The 12,711-nt window shown below is 43.3% G+C and overlaps 1 protein-coding gene across 2 annotated transcripts in view; it reads left to right on the top strand.

The window, feature by feature from the left end:
- Positions 1-12,711, top strand: part of csmd2 (CUB and Sushi multiple domains 2) — a 1,532,573-nt gene that overhangs the window by 1,092,055 nt on the left and 427,807 nt on the right. For both annotated transcript variants that reach the window (XM_078423311.1, XM_078423310.1), the window contains one exon: positions 2,103-2,215. In XM_078423311.1, the coding sequence (XP_078279437.1) occupies positions 2,103-2,215 (113 nt within the window). The remainder of the gene's footprint in view (positions 1-2,102; positions 2,216-12,711) is intronic.

The following is a 12,711-nucleotide window of genomic DNA, read 5'->3' as shown; positions in this document are numbered from 1 at the left end:
GGTAACGGAAGGGCAAGGAGGTACTTAATTTACCCAAGTAACGTACATATGGAGCACGTATTCCAGTCAGACCATATTTTAAAGGCAGAGGTAGATAGATGGTTGATTAGTACAAGTGTCAGGGGTTATGGGTAGAAGGCAGGAGAATGGGGTTAAGAGGGAAAGTTAGATCAGTCATGATTGAATGGCGGAGTAGACTTGATGGGTCGAATGGCCTAATTCTGCTCCGATCACTTATGAACTAGTGAACTTATGGACCCTTTCTGCTGTTGCTCATTGATAACATGATAACAAGATCACCCATGGTTTTCTAAAAGTTGTACAAGATACAACCCATTCCTTGCGGGCCAGAGCCATGTGTCATGTCGGGTCACCAGAGCATGTTCCATTTTTGGAGTAAGCCAGAAATGATCGTTATCGTGTTAACTTTGGAAAAAATTAAATTTCCAATGCTTCGTACGGGAATACGGTGAATGCAATTGAAGTTCTAGGCTGTTCTTTGCTTTTTTTTATTTACCTAAGATGGCCTTTTGTGTCTGTTCCAATAACTCCTGCAGAGTGAAGTGTTCACTGTCAGCAAGTAGTCAGTTAGCTGTAAAAATTGCTTTTACTTAATGCAACTCCAATTAGTGAAAGTGAATGAGGCTCCTGTGGCTCACCAGCTGCCTAGTTTTGAGATCCCCATTGAGGTGAAATTGATAGGTTTGGCTTCCAGTTTATATTGGGTAATAATAGGAGCAGAGAGTTGTCTACAGGATCATCTGCATCACAACCTTCTCAGTTATGTTGCTTATTCAGTCGATCAGTGCGATTGTTTCTTCATTCACAGCGGGGAAACTAGTAAGTCCACAGGGCACTGATTGTTTTTCTAGTCATAAAATCATCGAGCTATATAGCACGGAAATAGGCCTTTCAGCCCACCTTGTCCATTCCAACCAAGTTGGCTTCCTCGACGAGTCCCATTTGCCTAGCCCATAGCCCTCTCAACCCCTCCTAACAATAAATCTGTCCAACTGTGATTTAAAATCCATAATTGTGTCCACCTCTATGGGTTCCTCTGGAAGCTCATTCCTGATATGGACTACTCTCTGAGTGGGAAAGTTGCTCCTAAGGTCCCTCTTCCCTCTCACCAAACCTTACACCCTCTCGTTTTGGAATCCTCTACCTTGGGAAAAAGACTCTGATTGTTCACTTTATGCATGCCAGCAATATACAAAGGTTCTTTCACTATTTATTAGGTATGTTTCAGGAGTGATTGGGTTAGCATATGATGAGTGTTTGACGGCACTGGGACAGGACTCGGCTGGAGTTTAAAAGGATGAGGGGGGACCTCATTGAAACGTACCGAATAGTGAAAGGCCTGGATAAAGTGAATGTGGAGAGGATGTTTCCACTAGTGGGAGAGTCTAGGGCCAGAGGTCACAGCCTCAGAATGAAAGGACGTACCTTTAGAAAGGAGATGAGGAGGAATTCCTTTAGTCAGACAGTGTTGAATTCATTGCCACAGAAGGCTGTGGAGGCCGTCAATTAATATTTTTAAGGCGGAGATTGACAGATTCTTGATTAATAAGGGTGTCAGGGTTTATGGGGAGAAGGCAAGAGAATGGGGTTGAGTGGGAAAGATAGATCAGCCATGATTGAATGGCAGAATAGACTTGATGGGCCAAATGGCCTCATTCTGCTCCTATAACTTATGAACTTATGCCAGCCGCACCCTCCCACAGCACCTCATGCAATTGTCACTGACATTAACTGATTCAGTTTTACTTAATATGCTGAGAGAGGCAAGTCAGCATGAACAAAATCTGAAAGCAGAGACATTTCACAAATTAAAAAATGTAAACGCTGTTGCTTAATATCTGTGAATATTTGTTCGCAAACTTTGGGGGCATTGCATTGCATTGAGAGGTGACTGCTGAATTATTCACCTTCAGATAACCAGATTGATTAATTCATCACATCTTCATCAACTTCGCTTTTCAATCACACATCCTTTTCCGGGGCATCGGAGAGTGTATCATCATTTCAATTCTGTTTAATTTTCTGACATTTGAAATGAAATCGGATTGTACTGATGGAGTTTTCTGATCTCCTGCCGGCAGATTGACAGGCACCGATGTTCCTGACCTCATTGTGAGTGTGAGCAATCAGATGTGGCTGCAGTTTCAGACTGACGAAACCAACAGTATGCTGGGCTTCAAGGCTGTCTATGCAGGTATTTTACACAGTCGTAGAAAATAAAAAGAGCAACTTTGCTCGAATCGAGCAGTGTACATTTTGCAGACAATGTTGTTGATTCTGTAGGTTAATGCTATTATTTTTACATTCACAGCAGGGAAACTAGTAAGTCCACAGTTACTCTGAAGGTTGCTAATATAGATTTTATTGGAAAGCTCATGAAGTCCACTGTGTTCTTCCATGTTTCTTAAAATAATTGATGTTAACAGGATAAATATGATCAATTGCGGTTTTGATCCATCGAGCCTGGATGAATACAGATCTCCAGATGAGTTCAATTATTTAAACTTACCTGATCAGTCAAAAAACTCCTTGTTGTGAACATTTCCTGGCGCATATCGGATATTCATTATAAGTCTGGTGAAGCTATTTCTTTTTTTTTGCTTGGCCCAAGTACTGGTAATCCTTAGAGAAAAAAATAAGACTGGACAAATTCATAAAATATAAGGCTGTATGTGCAAGGTATGTCCAAACTTATGGACAGGATTTGCAAACTAAAGCTATCTGTTATACATCCTATGTTTACTAAAGTACAGCACAATAACTAATTGCTCCCAGTGAAAATCAGATATCCACTTGAGTGGTTGCGATCACAGAATAATTTCATTTCATCTGATCTAAATTTCAGAAATACCAAATGTGAAGGGAAATTGGTACATGAATTCAAAAGCACAGACTTCAGAGAATTGCTCAACAAAATTGATTTAAGGGTCTAAGGTTATTGCAAAACATTCTAATGGAGTGCACATAGAAATTCTTTAAAGATGCAACTGTACTTTCAAGATGTATAAACAGCGGTGGATCAGAGTGTGCGAGCCTAGATTGCTCAACATCTTCATCATAAAAAAAGGAAGTGCTTTGCAAATCCAGGAATCAGATGGATGCAGGGCTACAATGGTAGATATGGAATTGTGTCACAAGGAGGGTTAGAGGCAAAAAGATCAGGATTTGTATCACACCTTCCATATCCCTGTCAGGTCCTTTCAAAGTTGTTTGGAACAATGAAGTATTACTGCTGTGACAAAGGAATTATTGCAATCTACTTTGCACAAAACCAAACTCTGCAATTCGGACTGTGATGATGATCAACATCCTATTTTTCTTTTGATCATTGTGAAAGGGTGAAAATAAATTGACTGAATGCCAGGATCTCTCCACACATTTGCTTTACAACAGTCTCATGGGATCTGAGGGAGCAGATAGTTCGGACAATTGGTCTGAAACATCATTTGGAGGAGAACACCTTTGAAAGCCTAGTTTGTTGTGATTGAGTTCGGTGGTGGGATTTGAATTTAACATTTCCTGATTGAGAGCGTGTGCATCAAATTGAACAAGAGTTGACCAAGAGTTGGATGTAAAAAAACAGGAATATTCTTTTTTTTTGCATTATAACTGGAAGGGATACTGGGAAACAAATTGCACCCTAAAATAGTGCTGAAGTTGTGAATTAATGGGTCCAATGGGTCAAAATGAAGCTGTTCTTGAATCTGGGGGGTACGTGCTTTCACCCTTTTGTACCTTCTCCTCAATGGGAGCGGGGAGAAGAGAAAATGGAAAATGGGCATGAATGGACCTTGGTTCTGTTAGCTGCTTTTCCAAGTCAGCGTGAAGTATACATGGCTGATGGGAAAGTGGCTGGGAGTGTGATAGATGTGGCTGCATCCACAACTCTTAACAGTTTTGAGCAGAGCAGTTGCCATACCAAGCTGCGATGCATCTGTCCAGGTTTTATTCTCTGTTTTGCATCTGTAAGAGTCATTGGAGACGTGCTGAATATTTTTTGCCGTATGAAGAAGTGGAGGCATTGTTATGCTTTCAATGGGCTTGGTGTCAATGAGTTTGGAACAGGACACATGTTTGGTGATGTTTATACCTCGGAATTTGAAGCTCTCCACCATATCCACTTCAGCACCATTGATTCAAACAGGGACATGTATTCCTGAAATCAACTCCGATGTTTTGCTGACATTGAAGGGCAGATTAGTAAGCTCTCTACATCCTTCTGCAAATTAATTGAATCAAACATATATATAGCAAGTTAATATGCATGTAATCATGTATTGTCTTTCTGCTGACTGGATAGCATGCAACAAAAGCTTTTCACTGTACCTCGGTACATGTAACAATAAACTAAACTGAACAGCAGGGCTACCTTTTAATCATTATCACTGCATCGTTATATATTTAGTACATTATATATCCACCACGTTTCTTTATCAAGTCTTTGACAAGGTCAACCAGATTCTGACCGTTTCTGAGGATTTTCTTATCTCGATACCGCAGCTGAATTATGGCCTTGATGAGCTTCTGTATCATGGGACAGTTAGTTCTTCCCTTTCAATCTCCCCTTGATAATTAACCACAAATTCTCAATCGGATTCAGGTCAGTTGAGTTACAAGGCCAGTCCAAGACACGTAGCCCCTTCTGCTGGAAAAATTAGTTCACCATCTTTGATGTGTGGCACGGTGCAAGGATTTGCTGGAATATCCCAGATTAATCTGGAAAAGTCTTCACCATCTCCGGTAGCAAGACATCAGTATATTTTGGCAATGCTTTCATTCCATCAACTAGGTGTTGTTGTAGACCAACACTCGTGGTTTAACAAACTCCAGAATATCCTCTTATTAGGATGTGTGAGGAACTAGTCAATGACACTTACACCAGCCCTTCCTCGGTGAGTCCTTTCCTTGGTGTCTCTGTGCACTGCCACTGGGCCCCATTGTAAGTCCAGCAGTGGAGTGTGAGATGAAGTGCACCAGCACCTGGTCTCCAGTTCATCTCTGACTTGAACACCTCACTGTCAGAGATAAGCTGAAGAGCAAACAGTTCCCCACCAAGTAACAGCTCCAATAAGCACAACTCACCCTATTTACTTTCCCAACTCTACCTTTGGGGAAGGTTTGAAGAGTGTTCCCTTCGCAAAATGTTGCCTAACCGTACTCTCTAGGTATGCTGCCTGATCTGGTGAGTTACTCCCACACTTTGCCTCTTTTTTTGTTAAACCAGCATCTGCAATTTCTTGAGACTACCTTTGCTCCATTTCAATCAAAGGTGCTGAATTTTTCATGATAAAGCCCATCTCCTGGGAATCCATCCCCTCCTACTTGGCATTTATCAAGATCAAAGGGCAGATTGCAAACAAATTAGTTTTCCGATCGTGTGGATAGTAAGTGGTGGAAAATACTAAGACCACTCTGTAAACAGACAGTCTTTGAAAATTGAAAGCCTCTAAGAGTTAAAGGAAGAACATGAGCAACAAAAATGAATATTATGTAGTCATAAGCAACTGCAGATGCTGGTTTACAAAAAAAAAGACACAAAGTAACTGGAATAACTAGGAAGGCCAGGCAGCATCTCTGGAAAATATTGATAGGTGATGTTTCAGGTTGGGACCCTTCTTCACAAAGTTGAGCGAGTTTTAGGTGGATATCGCTAAGGGGAGAGGGTTTTATTGGTAAATGGTTGGACAAATTCCAGAGATAAAAAGAGTGAGATAAGGATGGAAGGGGCAGAAATTGTGAAGCCAGAGAAATTAATTTAAATGGAAGTTTATAATTTTTTTACCTAAAGTTGGAGAATTCACTGTTCATATTGTTGAGTGATAAGCTACCTAAGCTGAATATGGGCTGCTGTTCCTTCAGTTTATGTTTGGCCTCACTGTGGCAATGCAGGAGGCCCAGGATAGAAAGGTCAGTGTGGATATGGGAAGGGGAATTAAAATGTTCAACAACAGGTAGATCCAGCAGCTCTTGGTGGACTTAGCGCAAGTGTTCGGCAAAACGGTGGCCGAGTCTATGCTCAGTCTCACTGATGTAAGGGAGGTTACATCAAGTATGCAGTAGATGAGGTTAGGGGTGGTGAACCTCTGCCTCACCTGGAAGGACTGCTGGGTTCCATGAATGGATGTGAGGGAGGAGGTACAGGGACAGGTGTTACATCTCCTGTGGTTGCATATCATGTTGTTTCAAAATGTTCACAGGTCGTCTGTTCTTGGTAATTGTTGAATTAATTTGTAAGTTCCTTAGTTACCAAACATCAAGTGGCAATTTCAGTTTGATTGACATTTTTTAACAAGATTTGTTGGAAGTAATGGGCTAATGGTCCTTGATTAAAAGCTGATTACCTTGCTTATAAAACCTTGAATCAAACAAATCTTCCTAAAGTAACGCAATTTACGTGAAGAATTTTAAGCTTGAGGAACAGGTTTAGTAATGCCTCAGTAATTCTGCTCAGACAAGATTTCATTTCTAACAGCCTTTAGCAGTATTTAATTCTGTGCAACTTGAAGCCACCTGTCCTGAACTCTGCCTGCTGTCTGGATATGCCAACTCTAGTGAATGCCCAGTCATGTAACCATGCCTCTTCCACACCAGGCACCCTGCATGAGCTGAATGCCCATCCCTTCATCCAACAGACGATGTTGAATGGTGAACATGCCTCAGACCTTTCGAGACCTTCACATAGATTTAACCAACATAAAACTATCAATAAAAGTAATTAAACAAAATTACTTTGATTTAAAGCACTTTAACTAATTTAAAGCATGAAAGAGGCTGTGACTCCTGGTTCGAGATACCCAGACCAGTGTAAACATTATTCACTATCATCAGAAGAGCAAACTTTAGAGCAAGAAGATTTGGAGCAACATGAGTATGTGGAGTGATAGAAAGAGGGGGGTTATTGATGATACAGGATGAACTAAAAGTTGATCATTTAGTTTAGTTTGGATTAGTTTAGAGATACAGCGTGGAAACAGGTCCTGTCGGCCCACCGAGTCTGGGCCAACCAGAGATCCCCGGACACTAACACTATCCTGCACACTAGGGACAATTTACAATTTGAGCAAGCCGATTAACCTACAAACCTGTACGCCTTTGTAGTGTGGGAGCACCCGGAGAAAACTCACGTGGTCACAGGTAGAACGTTCAAACTCCGTACAGGCAACACCCATGGTCAGGATCGACCCCGGGTCACTAGCGCTGTAAGGCAGCAATGCTACTGCTGTGCCACCGTGCTGACAATGATAATGACTAAGTTGTCTCATGGCACCTGATACTTCATAGCACCAGTTCAGTGGCTGGCAGGGCAGGGTACGATTGATATAGATTGGGGGAGGATGTCAAAGAGACAGACAATAGGTGCGAATGAGCTGTAGTTGTACATGAGGCATGGAGTATCTGGTGTGTGCAGGCTCCGTTAGATTGTTCTACACATTTGCGTGGAGTAGGTTGATGTCCCCATTTGAGCAGAGATATACTGTTTGGTCAGGTGCTCTTGTTGGACCCAGGGATATTACATATAAGCAGCTACCCCTTGTCTGCGTTGTAGTGACACCACATGCCAGTAGATCGTGCAAAGCGAAAGATGTTACAGGCAAACCCAATGAGGGTAGAGGTTTTCCATGGGTAATTCATCACTCTACCATATGAGGAAAGATATGATCCCTCCACTCTAAAGCTTACATATACCTATGTTGCCACCAGACTCCAGCTTGGGTTAATGCAGAGAGTTGACTACGAGGGGATCAGTAAAAATAGCACCTGTACATTGTAATCTGTCACCGAGGTCATTTGTCTGGATCTGGAAGTTTGATCCATTGTAATGGGCTCTGGCACTGTAGCACCTTGTCACCAGGGTCACCGAATGTGCAGGTTCAGAACATTGATGGCCCCACCACAAGGCCTGGCACTAGTTCACCCTCGACTATCACCAAACACAGGCATATGGGGCATCTCGGTTAGGTGAGTTGAGCCAAAGTACCTGTTTCCATGCACTATGACTCTTGTTGGGTGGTTCTCCTTGAAGCAGTGGAGGTTGAGGGGGGACCTGATCAATGTGTACAACAATTGGAGAGGTGTAGATTATGTAGATTGTAAGAATTTTTTTCCCTGTGACAGGTCGGCATGGTGGCGCAGTGGTAGAGTTGCTGCCTTACAGCACCAGAGACCCGGGTTCCATCCTGATTACGGGCTCTGTCTGTAAGGAGTTTGTACGTTCTCCCCGTGACCTGCTTGGGTTTTCTCTGGAATCTCCGGTTTCCTCCCACACTCCAAAGACATACAGGTTTGCAGACTAATTAGCTTGGTAAAACTGTACATTATCCCGAGAGTGTGTAGGATAGTGTATGTGTGCAGGAATCGCAGGTCGGCACGGATTTTGTGTATCTCTAAACTAAACTAAACTAAACTAAGCTAAACAGAGGTGTCTGAGAGTTTCGTGTGTATAGATTTAAGGTGAATATTTTTAAATGGAATCTGAGAGAGAGAATGTTTTTCATCTGGTTTGAATCTGGAATGCACTGTCAGAGTGGGCAGTGTAGGAGTGTATCTGTTTAAGAAACATCTGGACAAGGACAGGAATCTTCATGGCATGGAAAGCTATGAACTAAATGCTGGATTAGTATGGATAGCTACCTGCTGGTCAGCATGGACACAATGGAACAAAGACCTGGTTCTGTCCTGTTTGACTCTAAAGAGTCTGAAGAAGGGCCCTGACCCGAAACGTCACCTATCCATTTTTTTCCAGGGATGCTGGAATTACTCCAGCATTTTGTATCTACCTTTGACTCTGAAGCTCTATATCTTTGTGACTCCATGGCTCTCAGTCTCAAGGACTCCATGACATTCAAATGCAATTAGCACAGTGTTCAGTGCATTCAGTGTTCAGAGATCAGTCACACTAGTGTTGCACATTTCGAATATGGAATTAGCATGGAGTGACATAATTTGCCGAATGCTGTTGTTGCCAAGTTACTCTTGCAGTGGTTGAGAGGGATTCCCATTGTCTTGTTTATTCCTTTCTGCTTTGTCTGCTCTTACAACAGTTATCATAGGAGGAAAATCACACAGTGAAATCGAGTATCTGTTTTTTGTCGCCTTGAATGCTTTTGGAGTCTTGTTTCATTGCATATGATTGAGCACAACAGGAATAGGCGAGAAGAGAGCATTAGTCAAAGATGATTGCTTGTGCAGGAAAACATATCATTACATTGATCACATCAAGTTGTTTGAACTGAGTGAAACTTGCCTCTTCCACATCTGATAGTTATGGTTTTTTTTTGTGTGTTGTTCTTCCTCGGTCGTAGTGCAGTAGAGATGGCATGTGGCATGCTCCTCCTGCAGGATGTGGGATGTCAGGGAGACTTCCAGTATCTCTGAGGGTTAAACCTGTGGAAAGTGGAATTCATTGCCACAGAAAGCTGTGGAGGCATGGTCATGGTCAGAGATAGAAAGATTCATGATTAATATGGGTGTCGGGGGTTATGGGGAGAAGGCAGGAGAATGGGGTTAGGAAGGAGAGATAGATCAGCCATGATTGAATGGCAGAGTAGACTTGATGGGCTGAATGGCCTAATTCTGCTCCTATCACTTATGAACTTATGAAGTGTGCACAGCTGCAATTCCTTGCAGATCATTTAAGGGAACTGGAGCAGTAGGTGATCTCAGGATGACCTCGGCCTCAGCCAAGGGTGTGAGCGTGTTACAAATCAGAGTCATAATGAGGTGGTCATGTCTAAAGTGCAGGCAGAAAGTGGATGGGTGACCACCAGGAAAGGGAGCAGGTAGAGAGCGCAGGAATCACTAGTGGCCATTCCCCTCAGAAGCAGGTATATCCTCTTGTTACTGTTGGAAGGGGTAACCAGGCAGGGGAGAGCAGCAGCTGTCAGGCGTGTGGCACTGGGCCTGACTCTGAGGCACAGCATGGAAGGGTGAAGTAAGGCAGGGAGATAGTGATAAGAGACTCATTAGTAAGGGGGGAATGGCAGGAGATTCTGTGGCAGCAAACGAGACTCCAACATGGTGTGCATTAGGGTCGAGGATGTCTTGGAGCGGCTGCAGAATATCCTCAAGGAGGAACAGCCGGAAGTTATTGCACACACTACAAACAACAATGGAAGATGACATGAGACTGCAGATGCTGGAATATGGTGCAAACAAAAGGAGAGCTCCTGGAGGCACTCAACAGTCAGGCTGCATCTGTGGAAGGGAAATGGAGAGTCAATGTTTTGATTCAAGACCCTTCTCCGGATGTAAAGAATACAGGGGAAATACCCAATAGAGAGGAGAGGGGGAGGGGTCGTGCTAGAGCTAGCATGTGACAGATGGGTCCAGGGGAAGAGGGGTTGGTTGGCAGACAACAGTCAGGTGATGGGTGGGAGAGGTAGAGATAATGACAGAGGCTGGAAGGTGATGCAGAAACAACAGAAGGAAGAGAGGGGTGAGCAGTAGATGGGTTGGTGGGGATCTAGTGGGAGTAGGATGTGGGAGATGGCCATATGGAGTAGATGAAGGGAAAGGTAAGAAAAAGGGTTGTGGGTTATTGTGGGAAGAAAGGGATACTTGAGAAGACCAAGGGTAGATGGGAGAAAGGAAAGCAGGGGATGGAGGTTTCAATTCCCTCCGGGGATGAATAAAGTTTATCGGATCGTATTGTATTGTAAAACTGGGGAATTCAATGTTCATGCCATTGGGTTGTAGACTACCCATGGGGCATTTGAAGTGCTGCTCCCTTGGTTTGTGTTTGGCCTTGCCATGACAGTGAAGGAGGCTGAGGTCAGCGCGGATGGCATCTGGGAGACACAGATGGCTTGGCAGCCAGAACGCAATTGCTCGGCAAAGCAGTCGCCAAGTCTGCATTTTGTCTCATGGCTGTGGAGGAGACCACCAAATGCAACAGATGAGATTGGAGGAGGTGTAGGTGATTTACTGTCTCACCTGGAAGGGATTTTTATCAGAAGGAAGGGGTGACGTTTCGGGTCGAGACCCTTCTTCAATCTGAAGAAGGGTCGCGACCCGAAACATCACCCATTCCTTCTCTCCCGAGTTGCTGCCTGTCCCGCTGAGTTACTCCAGCATTTTGTGTCTACCTTTGATTGAAACCAGCATCTGCAGTTCTTTATTCACAAAATGCTGGAGTAACTCAGCAGTTCAGGCAGCATCTCGGGAGAGAAGGAATGGGTGACATTTCGGGCCTGGACCCTTCTTCAGACTGAAGCAGTTCTTTCCTCCACAGGGGTGTTTATCACCCTGGATGGAGGTGAGGGAGCATGTGTAACACCTTGGACGCAGGGGAATGTGCCAGCAAAAGTGGCAGCAAATCAGGGAGATATGGGCAGAGTGGTCCCTGTGACAAGTATAGAGTCATACAACATGGAAACAGGCTCTTCTGCTCAAACTGGCCGTGCCAAGCTAGATGCCCACCTACACTAGTTCACCTGCCTGCACTTTGCCCATGTCCCACTAAACCTTTCATATCCATGCATCTGTCCAAATGTATTTTCACAGTGGTTATTGTACTTGCCTCAACTACGTCCTCATTCCATGTACCCACTACCCTTTGTGCGAAAGAGCTGCACCTCCAGTTCCTACAAAATCTTTCCCCTCTCTCCTTAAACCTATCTCCTTTTGTCTTGATTTCCCCACTCTCTGTCAAAGATTCTGTACATTCACCCTCTCTTGTACCCTCGTGATCTTATACACCTCTACAAGACCGACTCTCTCGTGTGTTATAAGGAATAAAATCCTGGTGTGCCCAACATCTCTCTGTAGCTCAGATCATCAAGTCCTGAAAACATCCTCAGCGGAAAGGGGGATGGGGAGGGGAAAATATCACGAGTGGTGGGACAGCTTTGTCGCTGGTGGAAATCTCAGATGTCCTGGAGTGAAACTCCTCATCTAGCGAACAGAGACAAGAGAGATAGCATCCTCGCAAGGGACACTGTGGGAAGGCGTGTAGATGAGGTAGCTGCAGGAGTCGGTTGGATTATCATAGATATCAATGGATTGTTTGTCTCTTGAGTTAGTTGTAAGGTTTAGGAAATTGATGAATTCTGCATTGGTGCAGGCGGCAGCAACTATGCAGTTGTCAATGCAGTGGAGAAAGAATTGGAGAGAAGTTATCAGTCTGAAGAAGGGTCACGACCTGAAAAGATGTCCAGAGATGCTGCCTGTCCCTTTGAGTTACTCCAGCATTTTGTGTCTACCTTCAATTTAAACCAGCATCTGCAGTTCCTTCCTACCTATAGAGGGAAACGTGATACGAGTTTTAACTCCTGCGAAGAATCCCCCCGTGGCTATCAATCTCTTTCAAGAGATTAAATAAATTTAAAGGTCATATCCCATTGTTAATCATCAATTGAACTCCATTTCTGTTAGGGGATGATTGTAAAAGTAAACCAAAAGGAAGATTCCACAAGATCTGAAATAATAAAGCAAGAAATGCTGGAGTGTGCGGCAAACCAGATATTATACACTGGGTGATTGAATGGGAAGTTAATGTTTCAAGTCAAGTTCAAGTTGATTTTTAACAATCTACTGGTTGAAGAAAAAATAAATAAACTAAAGGTAAGTGAATCATAAAGCTCTCATTTAACAGACACATTCAGATCATGTTTAAACCACAAAAAGCAAGTGTTACTGGTTGATGAGCTATCTTTTAACTTCAGTTGAAATAAAGCCCTTGACTTCAGTTCT

This window comes from Rhinoraja longicauda, chromosome 27, assembly GCF_053455715.1.
Source record: "Rhinoraja longicauda isolate Sanriku21f chromosome 27, sRhiLon1.1, whole genome shotgun sequence".
In the NCBI taxonomy this organism is placed as follows: Eukaryota; Metazoa; Chordata; class Chondrichthyes; order Rajiformes; family Arhynchobatidae; genus Rhinoraja; species Rhinoraja longicauda.
This window is presented reverse-complemented; position numbering and strand designations above follow the sequence as displayed.